Source organism: Oncorhynchus mykiss, chromosome 17 (genome assembly GCF_013265735.2).
Source record: "Oncorhynchus mykiss isolate Arlee chromosome 17, USDA_OmykA_1.1, whole genome shotgun sequence".
In the NCBI taxonomy this organism is placed as follows: Eukaryota; Metazoa; Chordata; class Actinopteri; order Salmoniformes; family Salmonidae; genus Oncorhynchus; species Oncorhynchus mykiss.
In genome coordinates, this window is record NC_048581.1 from 70,793,262 (window position 1) to 70,818,076 (window position 24,815).

Consider the following 24,815-nt stretch of genomic DNA (forward strand, 5'->3'; position numbering starts at 1 on the left):
AAATCGATCCCGCTCCAGAGTACAGGCCTCGGTGTAACGCTCATTCCTTCGACGATAAACGCGAATCAGACCATCACCCCTGGTGAGACAAAACCGCGACTCGTCGGTGAAGAGCACTTTTTGCCAGTCCTGTCTGGTCCAGCGACGGTGGGTTTGTGCCCATAGGCGACGTTGTTGGGGAACCCTGCCATATAGCCTTACCCCATCCCATGGCAGCATCCAGCTTCAGCACTAACTTTCAATTGAGACATGAAAGTGAAACATACCGTGTAAGATTCGATTCCCAGGAATGATACTCCCTCCGTTTTACAAAACCGGTTGTTATAAAAACGAGTCGAGAGTAAAAACTCTCCCTCTCGTAGAAGGGACTGGAGCTTGAGGAGGGAATAGACTACTTTTGAAATATATGCATTGCCAATCATTTCATAACCTTTCAACATCCGCAGTGGGCATCAGATAGCAGAAAATCTTGCTTTTTATTTAAGTTGTATCACTAAATAATAATACACCATGAATAATACGCTCAACCAACATTACGAAGAGAAGGTGCGGCCCTGTATCGACCTCATCGACTCCCTGCGCTCCCTTGGCGTAGAGAAGGACCTTGCGCTGCCAGCCATCGCCGTGATAGGGGACCAGAGTTCGGGGAAGAGCTCCGTGTTGGAGGCGCTGTCTGGGGTGGCTTTGCCAAGGGGTAGCGGTGAGTGATAATTAGACCTGGACTCATGGATAGACGCACTGGCGTACCTGACACCCCCGCAGCCCCAGCTTATCAATGTGTTTTTTTTTAAATGTATTTAATAAATCATTTATACAGTAACACTCCAAAAAGTCATTAATAACCTTATGTACTAGGAAGCTACGTTCTTGTGCTTCAGGAATGTGACTAAAAAATATATTACTGATTGAAAGTATATGGGTATATCCTTGAATAAATGCTGTGATCAAGGCTAAGATGGCGCCAGACGCCAGTGCAATGAGTGGAGCTTACTTAGCCTAATTCTTCTTAGTTTTAGAAGAGAAAACGATCTTAGTAGAAGCGACAGATTTAACAGTTTGATTGCCGTAGCAACATCAGGGAAACTGGGCGGAGTTCTGTAACATTAGTCATGCATGTCATTCATTTAGTTTGTCCCCCTACACCAAACGCTATCACGACACGCAAGTTAAAATATCAAAACAAACTCTGAACCATTCACATTAATTTGGGGACAGGTCGAAAAGCCTTAGACATATACGGCAATTTAGCCAGTTAGCTTGCTAGCTATTTTTTGGGGCTGGATCTTTGCTATGGGACGCAATTTGGGTCTTTGCGTGTCAAAAAATGTACTATTTACCACTATTTGATGTGTCAAATAACACTATTTGACGTGTCAAATAAGCTTGTTGACCAATCAGGACCTGAATATGCTACTGTAAATTGCTATGGATAAGAGCGTCTGCTAAAATTTAAATATGAGACCATGCTGGATAATTCATGAAACAGATCATGATTATTGTTCTCTATGATAAGGAGGGGACTGTAGATTGTTGTCTGTTTGATTTTGTGGAACGGTGTCCGTTCGAAAGTTGTAATTATATTTATTATATTCTATATTATTATTATTATATTATTATATGTATAATTATTACTATAATAATTAATTGAAATGTGTGAGTCACCAGAGAGGAAGAGGCGAAGCAAGAGGCATATCTAGGCCTGAAATCTGTCTTCTCCAGCAGGTGGCGTTTTAATATAGAGGTCAATGAGAAAGTGTTGAAATGTGGTTAACAAAAATGGAATGGCTTATTCAGTATGTGTGGCTTATTTGATTGAATATATTTTTTTTTGTGTGTGCATAGATTGTTAGGAGTGTGACATCCCGGCAACTTATTTTGGAGTTGCACCCATTGTTCACACGCATATCTATCCTCTTAGCTAGAAGTAACTGCCTTAATTTTGCTGGTCACATTGGGTCCATAATAAATACAAATTGAAAATGGTCCCACCCAATGATGTATATAAACTTTGGATTGCTGATGCCATGTAGCCTATTGGCCATTGAGAGGCTTGAAGCCACTGGTCAGTCAGCCAAATTGGCACTCCTCCATAGGAATGAATGGAATTCTACAGTATTTCCAGTATTTCAATTACATGTTTAATAAAAAACAATAGTAGTGGGACCGTAGCGTTAGTAAAAAAATAAATAATAGAGTACCAGTCAGAAGTTTGGTCACACAAACTCATTCAAGGGTTTTTCTTACTTTATACTATTTTCAACATTGTAGAATAATAGTGAAGATATCAAAACTATGAAATCACACATAGTAATCATGTAGTAACCAAAAAAGTGTTAAACAAATCAAAATATATTTTATATTTGAGATTCAAATGAAAGTAGCCACCCTTTGCCTTGATGACAGCTTTGCACACTCTTGGCATTCTCTCAACCAGCTTCACCTGTAATACTTTTCCAACAGTCTTGAAGGAGTTCTCACATATGCTGGGCACTTGTTGGCTGCTTTTCCTTCACTCTGCGGTCCAACTCATCCAAAACCATCTCAATTGGGTTGAGGTAGAGTGATTGTGGAGGCCAGGTCTTCTGATGCAGCACTCCATCACTCTCCTTCTTGTTCAAATAGCCCTTACACAGCCTGGAGGTGTGTTGGGTCATTTTCCTGTTGAAAAACAAATGATAGTCCTACTAAGCGCAAAACAGATGGGATGGCTGTAGAATGCTGTGGTAGCCAGGCTGGTTAAGTGTGCCTTGAATTCAAAATAAATCGCAGACATTGTCACTAGCAAAGGACCCCCACACCATCACACCTCTTCCTCCATGCTTCACGGTGGGAACCACATAAGCGGAGGTCATCCGTTCGCCTACTCTGTGTCTCAAATTTGGACTTATCAGACCAAAAGACAGATTTCCACCGGTCTAATGTCCATTGCTCGTGTTTCTTGGCCCTTCTTTTTATTGGTGTCCTTAAGTAGTGGTTTCTTTGCAGCAATTCGACCATGAAGGCCTGTTCCACACAGGCTCCTCTGAACAGTTGATGTTGAGATGTGTCTGTTACTTGAACTCTGTGAAGCATTTATTTGGGCTGCAATTTCTAATGAATTTATCCTCTGCAGCAGAGGTAACTATGCGTCTTTCTTTCCTGTGCCGGTCCTCATGAGAGCCAATTTCATTATAGCGCTTGATGGTTTTTGTGACTGCACTTGAAGAAACTTTCAAAGATCTTGAAATTATCTGGATTGACTGACCTTCAAACTTTTAAATTATATCACGTGAGCAAAACATATAAATAGATTTGTATGTTTATCTCACATAATATAACTTAAAGTATACATTAAGGTGTCTGTAATAGAATAAACGTGTGAAAAATGAATGTAGACATGAATAAATTAATTTCTATAGTTTCCTAAATCTTTTTTTTACCATGGAGGAGAAGTAGCAAGATGGCTGCGTGGTAACATCAATACAGCACCCTCTGTCAGTCATTGTGGGTTTATACACATCATTGGTCCCACTGATCTTGCCTCCTCCACTGAGGTATAATAAGAACTGGAGACTGCGTCCGCTTGTTGTTTTCAAGGTAATCTATTCATGTTTGCATAGGCAGATTCATGGACCCTCTATACCCGGGTTGCATCCAGTTTATATGGACCAACATCACATGCGCACTAGCACTCAGTTCATACAGGGTGCAGGGCGCGCAGCAACGCTGACTAAAGTGGTTATTAGGATATGAACATTTTATATTCATGCTCTGAGATCATGATCCCAGTTAGCCCGGGGAAGTGCTGGTCGGCTTGTTTAGCTGTCCATATGATCTGACAGAGTTGCTGGAGAATGTTTGCTCGATACTGCTGTCTGTTCAGTGTGCACTGAGTGCTAGTGCGCAGGCTTCTTAATCCCAGTAAGAAAGATGGCAGCAACCACGAAAAAGTGAATGTGAGTAGATTACATTGAAAACAAAGCTTGGTCATCGTGGAGGCAGTCTCTAATTCTTATTATGCCTCAGTGCATGACATGGAGAACAGGGAGTGGATTACCTAAAGATACTGGTACCCAGGCTAACTGCTTTCCATTTTTGAAGACATTTATTTTCATTGTTAGAGATGCCACTTGACCACCTAACCCAAACCCTTACCCTAAACCATGTTTGTATCCTTACCCTAAACAGGGTTCGTATCTGTATGGTTGCATCATTTGTGGGGGACGACATGTTTACTGTAGCCTTGTTTATTTATCAATATCAGTCTCAAATAGGTTGAAGAAGCCTATATTGCCTATATTGATTTGATTATCATTTGATCTCTAATTTCACTTGGTAATTAAGCATTGGACAATTTAATTCATTAAAAGTAATTTATTTCTGGTTGCTTTAGTTGATGTATGGGCTTTTGTACAGTTTCATTTGATCCCACTCTCTCTAATTCCTCCTCCTCTGTCAACTCTGACAGGTATTGTAACACGATGCCCTCTCGAGCTGAAGATGAAAAGGAAGAAAGAAGGAGAGGAATGGCACGGAAAAATCAGCTACCAAGACCATGAGGAGGAGATTGAGGATCCCTCTGATGTGGAGAAGAAAATTCGTGAAGGTGTGGTCATTGGTCTGCTGATCATGGCAAAGATGAAAGTCTCTAAAGTCTTATCTATGTTCTCTACTCCATAAGACAGCACACCCATAAGTATTAAATACCTAAATGCCAATAAAAAAGATAACTTGATCCACTTTACTATTGTGCTGTTGGAACCCTGGTGGTTTCTAGCAACGGTGTTCTGTATTCTTATTCCTCCCTCCAGCCCAGGATGAAATGGCAGGTGTGGGGGTGGGTATCAGTGATGACCTCATCAGCCTAGAGATTGGCTCCCCTGACGTCCCAGACCTCACACTCATCGACCTGCCAGGCATCGCCCGGGTAGCTGTCAAAGGTCAACCTGAGAACATTGGTGAACAGGTACACCCTTCCACCCCACCCACAATGTTAGTGGGAAAACACTGTGCATTTTTAACCCCAGTTTTAGAACAGAAACCAAGTCCCCCCACAACATGTTATGTATGATAATGTTCGACATTTTCAGATTAAGAGACTGATACGGAAATTCATCATGAAGCAAGAAACAATCAGCTTGGTGGTTGTGCCATGCAACGTTGACATTGCAACCACAGAGGCTTTGAAGATGGCACAAGAGGTGGACCCTGAAGGGGAAAGGACATTAGGTAATCCCCCTTTTATGATTTACTCAAATATTATGAACCATGTTGACTTATGTTGACTTTAATGAGTTAGACTTGTGTGCGTTTCCCATTGAACAGGCATCCTGACCAAGCCTGACCTGGTAGACAAAGGCACAGAGGAGACGGTGGTGGACATAGTTCATAATGAGGTTATCCACCTGACTAAGGGCTACATGATAGTCAAGTGCAGGGGCCAGAAGGAAATCATGGAGCGAGTCTCACTGACCGAGGCCACAGAGAGGGAGAAGGCTTTCTTCAAAGAGCACGCTCATCTCAGGTTGGTCCTCTAGGCTGATGTGTACCTCAGATTTTATACAATACAATCTATTTTATAGCTTTTTAAATAAAGTTTGTACCTGTGTGGTAACCAAACTATTTGTGAAGTTGTGAGAAAAAAAAATCCTATCATTTGTGCAGCACACTTTATGATGAGGGCCATGCCACCATCCCTAAACTGGCAGAGAAATTAACTCTTGAATTGGTGCATCATATCGAGGTAAATTCTTCTTCCATTACATTTCACTGCACAAAATCCTATACATTTGTTACTGAGTGACTGTTGCCATAAGCCATGACTCTGCGTTGTGCCCTTTAGAAATCCCTGCCTCGTCTAGAAGAGCAGATTGAGGCAAAGCTGTCAGAGACACATGCCGAGCTGGAAAGATATGGTACCGGACCCCCTGAGGACTCGGCAGAGAGGCTGTATTTCCTGATCGATGTGAGTCCCCCAGCCTGCAATCCCCAGATTATTTAGTTACAGTCTTTTTCACTCTGCTTTGACCTTGACTCTTGACCCAGTCATGTTAGTCTTTGTTAGCAAAATTGGAAAATTCGGGAAATAATTTGAAAGTTGATAACATTTTATATCCATAGCTTTTTCTCTTTCTATCCGTCTATCCCTCTCCATGTATCCAACAACTTATTTTTCTGTGTCCCAGAAAGTGACTGCATTCACCCAAGATGCCATCAACCTGAGCACTGGGGAGGAGATGAAAAGCGGAGTTCGTCTCAACGTCTTCTCCACACTCAGAAAAGAGTTTGGGAAATGGAAGTTACACCTGGAACGCTCTGGAGAAATCTGTGAGTGTACTATTATCACACACCCATCGAAAACAATGGCTCATTTCAGTGTGCTAGATAACAAATAATAGCTATGTGAATTTAGATTTCTGTACCAAATTTGTATTCAACAAGGAAGGCTTATACACGTGCTTATTTAATTTAATGCAACAGTGACATCCTTTGTATATTACAGTTAACCAGAGGATTGAGGGAGAAGTGGATGATTATGAGAAGACGTACCGTGGAAGGGAGCTCCCAGGGTTCATCAACTACAAGACATTTGAGGTGATGGTGAAAGACCAGATCAAACAACTGGAGGAACCAGCAGTCAAGAAACTGAAGGAGATTTCAGGTATAGTATATGTTTGATCATTTTATTTTATACATATACTGAAACCCAGTTTGTGATTTTATTTAATATGGGGGCCCTATTTGCCAAACTATAAAGCCAAGATTCTTTATGTATATTTTCCATCCAAGAATGTAATCTATCTGTGAGTCCTGTGTCAGAGTGATGTTATGGTGTTTCTTCCCTTCTCTAGATGCCGTTAGGAAGGTGTTCTTACTGCTGGCTCAGAGCAGCTTCACTGGATTTCCTAACCTCCTGAAATCAGCGAAGGTTTATCTCACACCATGCAATATTAATGTCACCATTTATCTCTGATATTCCCACAGTTGGTCATCAACCTGTATGTGAATGAGATGGCTGACATGCACCAACTACATTTATCTCCTGTTGATTGACTGAGTTGTGTTTTGTTAACTACAGACAAAGATTGAGGCCATTAAGCAGGTGAATGAGTCTACAGCTGAGTCCATGTTGAGGACTCAGTTCAAGATGGAGCTGATAGTGTACACACAGGACAGCACCTACAGCCACAGTCTGTGTGAGAGGAAGAGGGAGGAGGACGAAGACCAACCCTTAACTGAGATAAGGAGTACGATCTTTAGCACAGACAACCATGCCACCCTACAGGAGATGATGCTGCACCTCAAGTCCTACTACTGGGTAAGCACTGTGTAAATCACTATCTTAGATGCTGGCCTAAACAAGAACCCTAAACAAGAACCTACCTGTATTTCCACCAGCTCTTCAGACTAGGGATAAGAGGGCACTAACTCAGAGATTGAATGGAACTGCTGATTCTTAAACTCATTTCTTCACCAAATGTGCACATTCACCAAATGTGCTATAACATTATACAATTCAGAGTGTGTGTGAACCAACCATTGTGAGGGGACTAAAACTTGAATGGGACAAAAGTGATGTTAGATCACTATATCTATCTATTTTATTAATAGGTGTTTTGTCTTGTCTGTCTCTTTATCTTTGACAGATATCCAGTCAGCGTCTGGCTGATCAGATTCCCATGGTGATCCGCTACCTGGTGCTGCAGGAGTTTGCTTCCCAGCTGCAGAGGGAGATGCTTCAGACTCTGCAGGAGAAGGACAACATCGAGCAGCTGCTGAAGGAGGACATCGACATCGGCAGCAAAAGGGCTGCACTGCAGAGCAAGCTCAAACGCCTGATGAAGGCACGCAGCTACCTAGTTGAGTTCTAGTATGGACAGCTGCTTGTTAACATTTAGGATGGTCTTGACTAATGCCAGATGGATTGGTCAATGGAAGTAGACCTACAGGTGTGTTGCAGTGGGGTTTGGCGTAGATTCTGTGATCTCAGTTCATTGCATAGTAAATGTAATAGAAGTTACTATGCAATCAAGTCCTTTGTTATCCTTTTTTGTTGAATATTAAACTAAAATGTCTGATGAACGCAAGCAGCTAGTCTACCAGGTGGAGTGGGAACCTGCCTGATAACATTTGGGAACAGAGAAGGAAGTGCAATCATTTTATTGAAAGGCAATGTATAACTTGTGGTTTATATTTCTGCTGACATACATTTTATTGTTATTGTGTCTCCTTTTTATCATGTCTGGATGGTGGGCCTGTGGACCACTGAGCATCAACTAATGGCCTCACAATTAGGGTTTATCTATGTTAAACCAAGTTGTATATTTCTTATAATTTCTTTAAAAACATTTAAGCCAAATAAAAAATGTGTGAAGAAAAAAAAACACGTTGAACTGTCAAATTTTATTGCACTCTAGATGAGACCTCTCAATCTGAAGTAGAAATGTTATGGTGAAACAGGTCCATCTACTGGTCTAGCCTGGGAATGATGCCATGACTCACCCGTCGCACTAACTTTCAATGAAGAAATGAAAGTGAAACATACTGTGTAAGATACGATTTCCAGGAATGACAATGGCGGTTTTGTACCCATTAAAGGAAAATGAGTCGAGTGCTGAGGAGTGTTTATGTCTGTAATAAAGCTCTTTTGTGCGGAAAAACACATTCTGATTGACTGGGACTGGCTCCCCAGTGGGTGGAGGCCCACCCAAGGCTGCGCCCCTGCCCAGTACATTTTCAAAATTATCCCTGGCTGTCATCAAATCAAATCAAAGTTCATTGGTCACATGCCCTGAATACAGGAAGCAAACGTTGTAGCGAAATGCTCTCCTCAAAACTGCAATACACATGTACAGTACCAGACAAAAGTTTGAATACACCTACTCATTCAATGGTTTTTCTTTATTTGTACTATTATCTACATTGTAGAATAATAGTGAATACATCGTAACTATGAAATAACAAATATGAAATCATGTAGTAACCAAATAACTTATAAAATATATTTTGATAAGTTTATTTGAGATTCTTCAAAGTAGCCACCCTTTGCGTTGATGACAGCTTTGCACACTCTTGGCATTCTCTCAACCAGCTTCAAGAGGTCTTCACCTGGAATGCATTTCAATCAACAGGTGTGCTTTGTTAAAACTTAAATTGTGGAATTGTTTTATTTCTTGGAGACAATCAGTTGTGTTGTGACAAGGTAGGGCTGGTATACAGAAGATAGCCCTATTTGGTAAAATACCAAGTCTCCATTTTGGCAAGAACAGCTCAAAAAAGCAAAGAGACAGTCCATCATTACTTTAAGACATGAAGGTCAGTAAATATGGAACATTTCAATAACTTTTCAAGTTTCTTCAAGTGCAGTCGCAAAACCCATCAAACGCTATGATGTAACTGGCTCTCATACCTCCACAGGAAAGGTAGACCCAGAGTTACCTCTGCTGCAGAGAATAAATTCATTAGAGTTACCAGCCTCATATTGCAGCCCAAATAAATGCTTCACAGAGTTCAAGTAACAAACACATCTCAACATCAACTGTTCAGAGGAGACTGAGTAAATCAGGCCTTCATGGTCAAATTGCTGCAAAGAAACCACTACTAAAGGACAGCAATAAGAAGAAGACACTTGATTGGGCCAAGAAACACGAACAATGGACATTAGACTGGTGTAAATCTGTCCTTTGGTCTGTGGAGTCCAAATGAGAGATTTTTGGTTCCAACCTCTTTCTTTGTGAGATGCAGAGTAGGTGAATGGATGATCTGCGCTCTCTGGTTCCCACCGTGAAGCATGGATGTATCAGGAATCAAGGTAAGACCCAGAACCAGACCATGTCGAAGTAACAACGTTTATTACAGCAACAGGGGCAAAGGAACAGGATGGCAGGCAGGCTCAGGGTCAGGTCAGGCAGAGGTCGGTAATCCAGAGGTGGGGCAAAGAAAAAGCCACATCTGACTGGCCAATAAAAATAAAAGATTAAGATGGGCAAAAGAACACAGACACTGGACAGAGGAACTCTGCCTAGTAGGCCAGCATCCAGGAGTCGCATCTTCACTGTTGACGTTGAGACTGGTGTTTTGCGGGTACTATTTAATGAAGCTGCCAGTTGAGGACTTGTGAGGCGTCTGTTTCTCAAACTAGACACTCTAATGTAGTTGTTCTCTTTCTCAGTTGTGCACCGGGGCCTCCCACTCCTTTTTCTATTCTGGTTAGATCCAGTTTGCGCTGTTCTGTGAAGGGAGTAGTACACAGCGTTGTACGAGATCTTTAGTTTCTTGGCAATTTCCTGCATGGAATATCCTTCATGTCTCAGAACAAGAATAGACTGACGAGTTTCAGAAGAAAGTTCTTTGTTTCTGGCCATTTTGAGCCTGTAATCGAACCCACAAATGCTGACGCTCCAGATACTCAACTAGTTTTAAAGAAGGCCAGTTTTATTGCTGCTTTAATCAGAACAACAGTTTTCAACTGTGCTAACATAATTGCAAAGGTGTTTTCTAATGATCAATTAGCCTTGTAAAATTGGTAACTTGGATTAGCTAACACAACGTGCCATTGGAACACAGGAGTGATTGTTGCTGATAATGGGCCTCTGTACGCCAATGTAGATGTTCCATTAAAAATCAGCTGTTTCCCAGCTACAATAGTCATTTACAACATTAACAATCTCTACACTATATTTATTATCAATGTGATGTTATTTTAATGGACAAAAATGTGTTTTTCTTTCAAAAACAAGGACATTTCTAAGTGACCCCAAACTTTTGAACAGTACTGTAGAGTATATCTGCATACATTTGAACTTCAGACCCAGCACAGACAGAAGGCAGATCATTAATGTACAGGCTGATCAGGAGGGGGCCCAGTATTGAACATTGGGGCACGCCCACATCATAGCTGAGCTCATTGCCCACTCTGACACACTGGGTTCTGCCTTCAAAGTATGATTTCATCCATCTCAAGGCATCGGGGGAAAAGTTGAATTTTGTGACGAGTACCTCATGGTTAACAGTTTCAAAAGCTTTCCATCGGGTCTAGAAATAAAGCCCCAACAACGCCGTCTTTGTTAGTCTTGGACTTCACATCTTCCAGAAGAAAGCAGTTGGCCGTTTCTGTGGAGTCTTATGCTCTGAAGACAAATTGCATGGAGTGTAATGTGAAAGGGCTGTTGTTGAGGTGGGCAATCAGTTGCTCTGCTACACACTTTTCAGCAACATTCGCAACCACAAGTGGTATACTAATGGGCCTGTAGTTACTCATGTCAGCGGGGTCACCTGATTTAAAGATGGCCGTTATTATGTTAGTTACCTTAGTAATGGGGCCAATGAGATGACGCTTTGTGGTTTTTAAGAAAGGTCCAGCTCAAACAAATCTTTGGCTTTAGAGTTATTTAGTGATCTAATCACCTTGTTCACCTCTGACTCAGAAACCTTCCTTATGATGAAGACAGGTTGAGTGTCCTTCACTAGCACTGAGCCCAAGAAACCAGTGGAGGGGTTCTGTGTCAGTACCCTGACAGAGTCAACAAAGTAGGAATTGAAGGCTATTGCTATTTCGACAGCATCCTGTGTTAGATTGTCATTCACCATGATTTCTAGTCTTTTTGCAGTTTTACTGTGAATGGTCCTTGCGCACCAAGAGAAAGTGTCAAGGGAAGCCAAGTTGGATTTTGCTTCACATCAATCACATCCACCGGAGGACAACAACAACACAACAGGAGGGGCTAACCTACAATGGTAATGAAAAAAAGTTATGTCAATGACGTTTTGCTCTCAAAAAAATCTAAACTTCATTGACAGAAAAAATAGATTTGTTGCATCTCATTGTGTTGTTCTGAAATATTATGAAGCAATCTCTTGTGTAATGGTGCTTATAAACCATGTGGACTTGTGTTGACTTTAATGAGTGAGTTATTATGGATTGCCTCTGATCCGCTTGTTGTCCACTTATGCCATAGCTTGTACATCTGAATTGTCAGTAGAAACCATATTTGTTTAACGAAGTCAGCCATATCTTCTTAACTGACTTGCCTAGTTAAATAAAATTAAAGGCAGTAAATTAGGCTAAATGATGTTACGTTCGTTGATGGAAGGATCGGACCAAAGTGCAGCGTGGTAGGCGTACATTTTAATTTATTAAATGAACGCCAAAAAAACAATAAATACAAACCTAAACGTAACATCTAGTAGGGCTAAACAGCACAGTACCAAAACCAAGATCCCACAAACTACAGGTGGAAAAAGGCTGCCTAAGTATGATCCCCAATCAGAGACAACGATAGACAGCTGCCTCTGATTGGGAACCATACCCGGCCAACAAAGAAATAGAAAACATAGATTGCCCACCCTAGTCACACCCTGACCTAACCAAATAGAGAATTAAAAGGATCTCTAAAGTCAGGGCGTGACAAATGAACTGTTTCACTGCCAGACAAGGCTCCGCTGATAGCCAGGTATGGCAGTGGTAAGGTGTTGGGACTTCTGTTGGGACAGCTTTATGTAGTCCTTAACAGTTTGTGGGCACCGTTTGTCACCGTTATAGTGCAATGTGTTGTTTAGTGTTGTGTAGTCAGTCACTTTACACCCCCAAATGTTTTTTGTTGTTGTTGCCCCACTAAGATTGACATGCCAAAATAGCCACTTGCAGAGACACACGCCGAGCTGGAGAAATATGGTACCAGACCCCTGAAGTTGTAGTTCATGATCGATGTGAGTCCCCCAACCTATAACCCCCAGATTATTTAATTACCCACTCTTTAACTACGCTCTGGCCTTGACCCTTAACCCAAACTCACAACAGCCATTTGATCCTTTGTTAGCTAAATTTGTCAATTCAGGAAAGAATTTGAAAGTTGTTAATCTTATCCATAGCTGTTTCTCTTTACACATCTACACATATCCCTCCCATGTATCTAATAACGTCTCTTTCTGTATCTCAGAAAGTGACTGCATTCACCCAGGATGCCATCAGGGAGGAGCTGAAGAGCGTAGTTCATCTCAATGTCTTCTCTACGCAGAACAGGGTTTGGGAAATGGAAGTTACACCTGGATCGCTCTGAAAGAAAACTGTGAGTCACCATTTTCATGCACCCATCGAAAACAATGGCTAATTTGGGCGAGGTAGATAACAAGGAATTGCTATTTGCATTGATCATTTTTATTTGACATGGAAGGCTCACACACTTGCTTATTTAGTGTAATGCAACACAATGACATCATTTTGTAAATTGCAGTTAGCTGATTATGAGAAGACGTACCGTGGAAGGGAGCTGCCAGGGTTCATCAACTACAAGACCTTTGAGGTGATGGTGAAGGATCAGATCAAACTGGAGGAACCTGCAGTCAATAAGCTGAAGGAGATATCAGGTATAGTATATGTGACCGACCGGCTCGATTCAGTCTTATGTAGCAACATTTTAAATGGTGTTTTTAACATTGGATAAAAGTAGCGACTCCGAGCTAGAAAATGGTATATCATACGTGTGACTACAAGTTTTGACTAAAGTATGGGTTGACAGTAGAATGTAGTGTAATGGACTGATACGCCAGTCTTATTTCTCTCACTTATGTCAGTGTACATTTTCTCATAGTTTTCCATTTCCCAGAGGTTCATGTCATACACCAGCAAGGTCTTCCCCATTGAGAATTAACATTATGCCGATGTACCCAACATCCTCTGGTACTGTGTAAATCTGCAAAGAGGAATAATTATCATTTTACATTAAGATAGTTTACATCAACTCTCATGTAAACTTAAATGAAACAGTATTAGCCATATATAGGCTTGTCAAGACCAAGAGAAAATGTTTCATTAGTCAAATCAATCTCTCTGGTTTTGATGTAGCTACAATAGGCAATGATTGGCGGTAGCTAGTTAGCTAGTAGCAACCACGGCTTATCACACAGGGCAGAGCAGTCACATGTAGCCTTCTTCAGGAAACCCAGTTGAATTGCACCATTTAGTAAAGTTCTTCAAAAGAACATTAATACTTTGGTTGTCTACAGCTCCATCTCCATCAATGAGAAGACGTTTCCAAATAACTTTGCCTGTAATGGATGAGTAAGCAACGTTACCAATGAGCACTTTGACCACCTCCTAGAGGAGGGTTTCCCAGACGCAGTCCTGGGACCCTCCCTAGGTACACATTTTGGTTTTTGCCCTTGCACTACACAGCAGAATCAAATAATCAAAGCTTGATCTGCTAGATAACACATTCACACCGGTTGTTCATGATGATGAACTCAAAAGATCTGTCATGCTTGTGTAAAATTGTCGCTAAACACAAGAGATGTAGCTAGCAACTATAATCACTCATGAATAAATAATGTACACAATAGTTCACTAGCAAGCTAGTAAACTAAGTTGGCTAAATGGCATTTGTTATATAAGTATTCATACACATAGCTCATATAAACAAAGACATTCCGTCGTAAGAACACATACACCCAGCCACAAGACTGACCCCCTCTATTGGTCGGATGCTCAGGATAAGGCTCTGCTGTGCACCAATGGGGCTTCTGCTCTGGCTAGAGCAAGGCCCGCCTCCAACCCTCCGACCAGTCAAGAAGACCGAAACGACAAGACTCCACCTACTTTATTCTATGTATAATGTAACCGTTGTATAGGCTCTCTTTTTCACCTGGCTCCTTGCCGAGTTATGTGAACTAGGTCCGTGCACGTAAAACTGCGGGACAAGATATCTCTGACTCATTAAAACTGTCTTTTGTTACAACTGAAATCCACTCTGTCCAGCGTCTGTGATTCGGTCTCAACTCTCCAGTTTTTGAACACTAACACACCACAGGCTAGCATTTTAGCTAGCTAGCATAGTTAACAATACATGTTCTGTATCCAGTTATTCAATGTAGCTGATGCCTTCAAAATTAGATTGAAGTGGCCACTTCAAATACACAGAACTATTTAGGCAGGTAGTATGATTAAGAGACCAATCTCAATAACACATTAGTTTGCTAGCTAATTGGGTAATATCAAACAATGAACAATCTATATCAGTTACAGCACCCATTTGTCCAGGTAAATTTACTCTTCTTTTAATTTAACTTTATTGTTAAAGGAAATAAAAAGGTCTGCATTCAGAACATAAAAGTACAGAACAATGAGCTAAGGGTAAGTTATACAAATCTTTGATAAAAACCTAGTAGAACCAAAGTAAAGTATGAAGATTGCGAGGCTAAAACTTATATTCCAATAGAAATCCCCGATCTCACTTGTAGGCGATTCCAGCAAAGCTAATGCGTAGAAACGTCATCAGGTCTAACGGACATCTTGCTCCAAACGCCGCATGTGCAGCCCTCAAACCTGTCTATTTTCCTCGAAAGTACGTCATGTCACGATTTCAAAGCTATACAATATTACAGAGGACACGTTAATTATCTCAAATCCTGGAAAAGTTTTTTAATCTTGAGCTTCTTGTTCATGAAATTCGTGCTCGTGTTGGATCTCTGTGCTCACATTCATTCCTTGAAGTAATCAGAGATTTGGATATAATGACAAGACAAGCTCCCACCTATTGCTCTCTTTGGATTGGTGGATACATTTCGTTATTTTATATTCGATGAGGGTGTTGACGTCAACCGCCTGTATTGAATCGAGAGAGATGCTATGCTACTAGCCACATGTCATGAATATGCATAGCCATCTCGAAACTCCAATATAGTGTTTTTCTTGCCGGGGTGTCACGTGTCCTACTTACACCAGTACACTCCTAACAACCTAAGCATTACAAAACCTATATATATATTTGATCAAATAAACCTCACATAGAAAATAAGCCATTAAATTTTTAGAGCACCAAATTCAACTCTCTCATTGACCTCCATACAAAAACTCCTCGCTTAGTGAGCGAAAGAAACGAAACAACACCACCTGCTGGAGAAGACAGATTTTTGGCACAGTTGTCCCTAATCCTTTCTTCATTTATGTGGTAGTACTATCAAAGAGTTCAGTATAAAGATAGGCAGAAACTGCTTCTCCAATGGAAATCCCGAGTCACGCTTGTAGGCGATATCATGGCGACGTTAGTTAGCTAAGCGCATGCACATAAATACGTACTCAGCTCTACCGGTCGTTTTGCGTCGAACTGCGCATGTGCATTCTATCAACTCAAACCCACTCATTCAATATAAAGTTGTTTTTAACATCCTCAACTACCTAAGACATTGTCTCAAATCTAGGTTGTGCCATTAGATTTCGAGAAAATGAACAGCTAAGGAAGAAAATGTTCACTTCCCTCATTGATTTCTCAAACCCCAAACCCTGACCTGGTCTCCATGGTCAAAATGTTCCCGGAAGTCTCGCAGTGTTGCGTCTTTGGGTTTAGAAACTCTGTGGTACTAGCGCTGTACCATAATCACCCATAATGCACCGCGCGGCCCATTGATGCTGTATGGGCAACGTATACAAGGGCGTTAATACAATTCCAATGGAGTTTCCCATCTCCTTAAAAGTATCTCTGACTGAACGCACCCCAGCCTACTGGAAATACCCCGCCTCTGGGGAAAAAAAGGGCACGGATTGGTCAAAAGACCAGCTCGTGTTAATTTTGACAGCATGAGAATCTCGTGAAACTACTCCTCTTCGATCACGATTACGGTGCATGTATTTTGCTGAAAATTGTTACTTGGCCCCTATGACAAGACACCAAATGCTACCAGTTTCAGCTCTTTGAAACCCATTGCGGAATAAAATAACGGGTAAAACAGTTAGCTGGCACGGCAGCGACGTGCGTGCGTGAGGTATAGATTGTAAAAAAAATGTGACGTCTGCATCCCAGAATGCAGTTTGGTAAACAGACATGGAAGCACCTGGTAAAGACCTCCACAGTCAGTGAGCATTGCATTCGTTCTTTCTGCACGATCTCCATACTTTAATATCCGCTACATTCAACAGATTTGTATCTGTCTGCCGTCACATTTGCATCCCCAACGTCCAGGACCTTGGTAAGTGCAAATTCATCATGTTTCTATGTCGGCTGTTAATGACTTCTGCCAGGTTCATTGGAATATATGGCTGGCCAGCAAGCTAGCTTACTTGAGTTAGCGCTAATGATAGCTAGCTAGCCACTCCTCGATTGACTGCGAAATTATCTAGTTTGGTGATATGGGCACAGAGTTTCTAAACCAGAGACGCAACATCGCGAGACTTCCGGGAACGCTTGCGAAACACCAAGCAGACCATGCCGGGGTTTGGTGTTTGAGTGAAAAACTGAGAGAAAATGTCCTTAGTTGTTTATTTTTCTCGAAATCTAAAGGCAAATATTCGAGACAATGTCTTAAGTAGTTGAACATGTTATTACGCCAACCTCGTAAAAGTGATAAACTGACACGTTTTCATCTTAGTCAAAAACATCTCGTCTTTATATAGTCTTTGACGGCCTACCTCTTGCGTGAGATGGTCAGTGCTACTCGGAATCCTTGGGACGTCCCTAACCCAACCTTAATCCAGTGTTTCCCCAACTCGGTCCTCGGGACCCCAAGGGGTGCACGTTTTGGTTTTTCCCTTGACACTACCCTTAACACTACACAGTTGATTCAAATGATCACTTGGGCTCCCGCATCTCGGTGATAAGGTACTGCATCTCGGTGATAGAGGTGTTACTAGAGACTCTGGTTCAATTCCAGGCTGTATCACAAATGGCCCGAATTGGGAGTCCCATAGGGCGGCGCACAATTGGCCCAGCGTTGTTAGGATTTGGCCAGGGTAGGTCGTCATTGTAAATAAGATTTTGTTCTTGCCTAGTTAAATAAATATATATATATATATATATATATATATATATATATATATATATATATATCTCAAAGCTTGATGATTATTTGAATCAGCTGTGTAGTGGTAGGGCAACAACCAAAACGTGGTCCCTGAAGACCGAGTTTGAGAAACCGTGCCTTAATCTTTTTAAATTTCAAATTCAATGGGGAGGAACATCCCAAGGATCCCTAATGAGGTTTTATTTTTATTTAACTAGCCAAATCAGTTAAGAACTAATTCTTATTTACAATAACGGCCTAAAGGAGAAAAAAAACTCTAGACCATCTTTACACCACACAGAGACTACAGTACTATTTTACTAGCACAGACTGGAATATCTTCCGGGATTCATCCAATGGCATTGAGGAGTATACCACCAGTCACCGGCTTCATCAATACGTGCATCGAAGACGTCGTCCCCACTGTGACCGTATGTACATATCCCAACAAGAAACCATGGATTACAGGCAACATCCGCACCGAGCTAAAGGCGAGAGCTGCCACTTTTTCAAGGAGTGGGTCACTAATTTGGAGAAATCATGCTATGCCCTCAACGAACCATCAAACAGGAAAGCGTCAATACAGGACTAAGATTGAATCCTACTACCCCAGCTCTGATGCTTGACGGCTGTGGCAGGGCTTGCAAACGATTACAGACTACAACGGGAAGCACAGCCGCGAGCTGCCCAGTGACACGAGCCTACCAGATGCCTTTTTATGCTCGCTTTGAAGCAAACAACACTGAAGCGTGCATGAGAGCACAAAGCTGGCTGGACGACTGTGATCACGCTCTCCGTAGCTGATGTGAGCAAGACCTACTTTCACAAGACCGTGGGGCCAGACGGATTACCAGGACGTCTACTCGGAGCATGTGCGGACCAACTGGCAAGTGTCTTCACTGATATTTTCAACCTCTTCCTGACCGAGTGTGTAAAATGTACATGTTTCAAGTAGAGGTAGACCGATTATGATTTTTCAACGCCAATACCGATTATTGGAGGACAAAAAAAAAGCCGTTGCCGATTAATCGGACGATTTTAAAAATGTATTTGTAATAATGACAATTACGACAATACTGTATGAACACTTATTTTAACTTAATATAATATATAAATAAAATCATTTTAGCCTCAAATAAATAATGAAACGTTCAATTTGGTTTAAATAATGCAACAACAAAGTGTTGGAGAAGAAAGTAAAAGTGCAATATGTGCCATGTAAGAAAGCTAACGTTTAAGTACCTTGCTCAGAACATGAGAACATATGAAAGCTGGTGGTTCCTTTTAACATGAGTCTTCAATATTCCCAGGTAAGAAGTTTTAGGTTAGTTATTATAGGACTATTTCTCTATACCATTTGTATTTCATATACCTTTGACTATTGGATGTTCTTATAGGCACTTTAGTATTGCCAGTGTAACAGTATAGCTTCCGTACCTCTCCTCGCTCCTACCTGGGCTTGAACCAGGAACATATCGACAACAGCCACCCTCGAAGCAGCGTTACCCATCGCTCCACAAAAGCCGCTGCCCTTGCAGAGCAAGGGAAACAACCACTCCAAGTCTCAGAGCGAGTGACGTTTGAAACGCTATTAGCGCGCACCCCGCTAACTAGCTAGCCATTTCACATCGTTATACCAGCCTAATCTCGATAGTTGATAGTCTTGAAGTCATAAACAGCAGAGCTGCTGGCAAAACGCACAAGTGCTGTTTGAATGAATGCTTACGAGCCTGCTGGTGCCTACCACCGCTCAGACTGCTCTATCAAATCATAGACTTAATTATAACATAATAACACACAGAAATGCAAGCCTTAAGTCATTAATATGGTAGAATCCGGAAACTATCATCTCGAAAACAAAACGTTTATTCTTTCATTGAAATACGGAACCGTTCCGTATTTTATCTAACGGGTGGCATCCATAAGTCTAAATATTGCTGTTACATTGCACAACCTTCAATGTTATGTCATAATTACATAAAATTCTGGCAAATTAGTTTGCAATGAGCCAGGCGGCCCAAACTGTTGCATATATCCTGACTGCGTGCAATGAACACGAGAAGTGACACAATTTCACCTGGTTAATATTGCCTGCTAACCTGGATTTCTTTTAGCTAAATATGCAGGTTTAAAAATGTATACTTCTGTGTATTGATTTTATGGTTAGGTACACGTTGGAGCAACGAAAGTCCTTTTTCAAGAATGCGCACTGCATCGATTATATGCAACGCAGGACACTCTAGATAAACTAGTAATATCAACCATGTGTAGTAATAACTAGTGATTATGATTAAGTTTAATGCTAGCTTAACTTACCTTGGCTTCTTACTGCATTCGCGTAACAGGCGGGCTCCTCGTGAGGCAGGTGGTTAGAGCGTAGGACTAGTTAACCGAAAGGTTGCAGGATTGAATCCCTGAGCTGACAAGGTAAAAATCTGTCGTTCTGCCCTTGAACAAGGCAGTTAACCCACCATTCCTAGGCTGTCATTGAAAATAAGAATGTGTTCTTAACTGACTTGCCTAGTTAAATAAAGATTAAATAAAGGTGTAAAAAATAAATTTAAAAAATGGCGAAATCGGTGTCCAAAATTACCGATGTCCAATTGTTATGAAAACAACTTGAAATCGGCCCTAATTAATCGGCCATTCCGATTTAGTCGGTCAACCTCTAGTTTCAAGCAGACCACCATAGTCCCTGTGCCCAAGAAAGCAACGGTAACTTGCCTAAATGACTACCGCCTGTAGCACTCAAATCTGTAGCCATGAAGTGCTTTGAAAGGCTTGTCATGGCTCACATCAACACCATCATCCCAGAAATCCTAGACCCACTACAATTCGCATACCACCCCAACAGATCCACAGATGATTAAATCTCAATCGCACCCCACACTACCCTTTCACACCTGGACAAAAGGAACACACAAATGTGAGAATGCTGTTCATTGACTACAGCTCAGTGTTCAGCGCCATAGTGCCCACAAAGCTCATCACTAAGCTAAGGACCCAGGGACTAATCACCTCCCTCTGCAGCTGGATCCTGGGCTTTCTGACGGGCCACCCCCAGGTGGTAAGGTTAGGCAACAACACACACTGATCCTCAACACTAGGGCCCCTCAGGGGTGCGTGTTTAGTTCCCTCCTGTACTCCCTGCTCACCCACATCTGTGTGGCCAAGCACGACTCCAACACCATTAAGTTTGCTGACGACACAACAGTCGTAGGTCTGATCACCAACAACGATGAGACTGCCTATAGGGAGGAGGTCAGAGACCTGGCAGTGTGGTGCCAGGACAACAACCTTTCCCTCAATGTGAGCAAGACACATTGGACTACAGGAAAAGGAGGGCCGAACAGGCCCCCATTAACATCGAGGGGGCTGTAGTCGAGCGGGTCAAGAATTTCAAGTTCCTTGGTGTCCATATCACCAACAAACTATCATCATCCAAACACACCAAGACAGTCGTGAAGAGGGCACGACAACACCGTTTCCCCTTCAGGAGACTGAAAAGATTTGGCATGGGTCCCCAGATCTTCAAAGTTATACAGCTGTGCCATCGAGAGCATCCTGACCGGTTGCATCATTTTCTGGTATGGCAACTTCTTGGCATCTGACCGTAAGGAGCAATAGAGGTTTGTGCGTACGGCCCAGTGTTTGGCGCATGTGACAAATAAAATTATATTCAAATAAGTATGGTGTTACTTCTGGGTGTGTCTCAATGGAGTCTAAACTATGCATTTATTATATTTACAATGTTAAATGTATTTTGTGCGGAGAACATTGGTGTGGAGCAGTGAAATACCCTCCAAAGAACCATGCAAGAGTGTGTATGTGCCACAATGTTATTCATATGAACAATCATTTGCATGACCAAAGTGCATTGGATTTTGAGTAACTGAAAACCAAATGTAGCATAAAGACATTGTATACAATTGGCCTAATCCTTTTTTTTATCTGCTTATGTAAATCGTTTAGATTATTTTAACACGTGTAGTTCACTCAAATAATACATTTAACCTAGCTAATGCTCTTGATTAGTAATTGTTTTAGCAAATTAACAAGTAACTCTTTCACTATTAGTTTGCATATAATGCAGCTAATGCTAGCTGATTGGTAAATAAAGTAACCGACACATTGTTGGTGTCAGAATTTCAGTAGATTACTTGGTAGTTGTTCAATTTGGAAATGTGACTTTTGCATTAACTAGGCTTAAGTCCTCTAATGTAGTCTACATTATGTTGCCTTGTAGGCCTAGGCTAGTTGAAGACATGACTCATCAGTGGTATATGTAGCCTAGGCCTATTGTGTTTAGTGATGTATGGATGTATACTAGAGCTGGACCAAATGGACAAAAATCCATATTGTGATAAATTGCCTGGATTGATGCCATAACGATAAATAATGATTTTTAACGTTAATGTGCGCCACTGTTTTTTTATTACCCTTTAAACTACTACTACTAGTTTGATTGTTAATGGGGCAATTGATGGCAACAATCACCCATATTATCAAACTTATTTCATTTCAAACTTCACATTTCTCTAGTATAGGCTACTTATCATAATGAATGATATCAGCAAAAATGCCTGCATGAAGTGCTCGGTATGGATACTTCTGTTATCGTCCCAGCTCTAACGTGTACATCCTTTTGATTAAGCTAAGCTTCATCGAAATGCAACTCTCTATTAGCAAGCAACAGTTTTGTTGTATGATAGCCTAGGCATAAGCTACTCTATACTGTATGCAACTCTGGCACAAGACAATCTGATCCCCTCATTCCAACGCCTGTTGTAGAAATTCCTCCACATTCTTGTCACTGTAGCAAACGGGGCAATACATCTCATAAAGGGCTTCATATTCACCTATATAATCTATCTTTGTGATACTGTTGTCATTATTCACATTGTGTTGAATTGATGAGAAGCCTACAATGGTAAAACCAACGGTTTAAAGTTCTTTAAAACAAAAATATAATCTTTAAAGGGATGATTGGGCTGCAAACTGCAGGGATCTGGAGTGGTTAACCAGGGATAGTGCTTATTGGATTGGATTACTCTGCTGCGGGAGGAGCTCCATAAGTAGCTCGTGCTAGCGTGAAAGCTGCGGCTCCAGATCCACCAGGAGAATGCGAGGCGGTGTTATCTTCCAGACCAACAACCCCATAATTCCCTAAACCGTGATTACGGTATCAAGACAAGGAAAACAATGAAGCTGATACAAATGTTTTCCTCCCGTCTCTTTCTCTCACCCAGATTCCTTCCACAACTTGTGTGGGGCGACCAGCGATCACCCAAACTGATGAGGTTCTACTGATCCAGTTACGATTGAGTTCCCTTTTCCACATTTGACAAGGTAAGGGTTCAGTGAGCACAATGATCTGTTTTTCTACTGAAATTCTAACCATCACTGGTTCCAGTTTTGAGGCTCTCTCCACAGTCCACAGACATGGCTGCAGTCAGACTCTTCTCTCAGGACTGCAGTTTTTCAGCTGACATTGCATTACAAAATCTCTAAGATATTGATACTTCATTAATAAGTGTAACGGAAGTGTTTTGATGACCAAACTTACATATGAGTAACCTAGCCTGAGTCCTGAAGAGTTGGGCTTTGACTTAGTTGGCTAATGCGCTCTTCTGCTGCACCATAGACCTGGGTTTGAACCCTGTGGGTCACATTAGTTCAGTGACCCCAATAGGTCTCTGTGAGAAGGAGGAAGAAGTCAAAGTGGGGTGAAATGTAATGGAGGTATGTTTGATACCTAAAGAGCTGCGTTGGCTCCCCGAGTCAGTTGGTCTGTTTGAGTGGATCACTTCTGTCAAGTCATCAAAGTGTGTTGCATTGTGGGGATTAAAAAATGGTCCAACTTGCTCCTACATGTCAACTGCATGAACTTTACAAAAACCATGCTATCAAAGGTCATGAAGTTTTGACTGCTGTCGACTGCAAGTTTCTGCAGTTGAGCTTCACAAACAGCCATCACCTGCATTGTGGGAGGCGCTATTGTCAACCAATCATTAAGCTGTTATTTTACCAACAGGAACATAACCAAAGACCTGATTGACAGGAACCAACTTTGCCACTATTTGTCTATGCAGTGGATATGTACAAATTAATGTGATATTTGAGGCTGTCTCACCAATTCATTGTACAATGTACACACACTGTATACTTTCCTAATATTGAGTTGCACCCCTTTTTGCCCTCAGAACAGCCTTAGTCGCGGCATGGACTCTACAAGGTGTCAAGCGTTTCACAGGGATGCTGGTCTATGTTGACTCCAATGCTTCCAACAGTTGTGTCAAGTTAGCTGGATGTCCTTTGGTTGGTGGCACATTTTTGATACACATGGGAAACTGTTGAGTGTGAAATACCCAGCAGCTTTGCAGTTCTTGACACACTCAAATCGTTGCGCCTGGCACCTGCTACCATACCCCGTTCAAAGGCACTGAAATCTTTTGTCTTGCCCATTCACACCTACACAATCCAAGTCTCAATTGTCTCAAGGTTTAAAAATCCTTCTTTAACATGTCTCCTCCCCTTCATCTACACTGATTTGAAGTGGCTTTAACAAGTGACATCAGTAAGGGAGCATAGCTTTCACCTGGTCAGTCTGTCATGGTGTTTTGTACACCCGGTGTATATTTTCGGTTTGTGAGTGTGTGATATGGGGGTCGGAGACATGTTTATGACAACCTTATAAAGAAGAACAATTATAAACAATGGCAACACTACCATGTTGCCTTGAGCCTTGCTGTTGGAAAACCACATCAGTGTCAGACTTTCAGCTATCGCAGATGCACATCACCTCCCCCGACTTCACTCCTCGACTTTTGTCTACAGTCAGTTGCCTTAGCCCTCAAACGAGCCCAAGGCCTTTTGAAGCACAGAAGACCTGTTGGTCAGATAAGCAGGAGGCCTAAATACATATGGTATAACAGCTGCGTAGACCACCATGGAAGTGTAATATTTATAATTTGTCATTTTTAAAGAATCCCAACCTTATTCTTATTATGTCAGTCTGTTAGATGCAGAAAATTTGCCAAGTAATATGTTGATTTTATAATTGATTA

At 41.5% G+C, this 24,815-nt stretch overlaps 2 protein-coding genes across 2 annotated transcripts in view; both read left to right on the top strand.

Annotated features, from left to right (window-relative positions):
• The first annotated feature begins 353 nt into the window (after positions 1-353).
• On the top strand, positions 354-8,357 carry mx (interferon-induced GTP-binding protein Mx). The gene is given in 12 exon segments (NM_001171901.1): positions 354-700; positions 4,448-4,585; positions 4,791-4,945; positions 5,070-5,208; positions 5,305-5,503; positions 5,644-5,722; positions 5,822-5,944; positions 6,165-6,306; positions 6,482-6,640; positions 6,831-6,907; positions 7,058-7,297; positions 7,626-8,357. Coding segments are annotated over 12 exon segments (1,866 nt in total). The 5' UTR covers positions 354-510; the 3' UTR covers positions 7,851-8,357.
• Positions 8,358-16,709: 8,352 nt separating this feature from the next.
• LOC110494494 (ataxin-7) overlaps positions 16,710-24,815 on the top strand; it is a 37,420-nt gene continuing 29,314 nt past the window's right edge. Inside the window, exons 1-2 of the mRNA XM_036950559.1 lie at positions 16,710-16,938; positions 22,998-23,097. The gene's annotated coding sequence lies outside the window, so the exon portion shown is untranslated. The remainder of the gene's footprint in view (positions 16,939-22,997; positions 23,098-24,815) is intronic.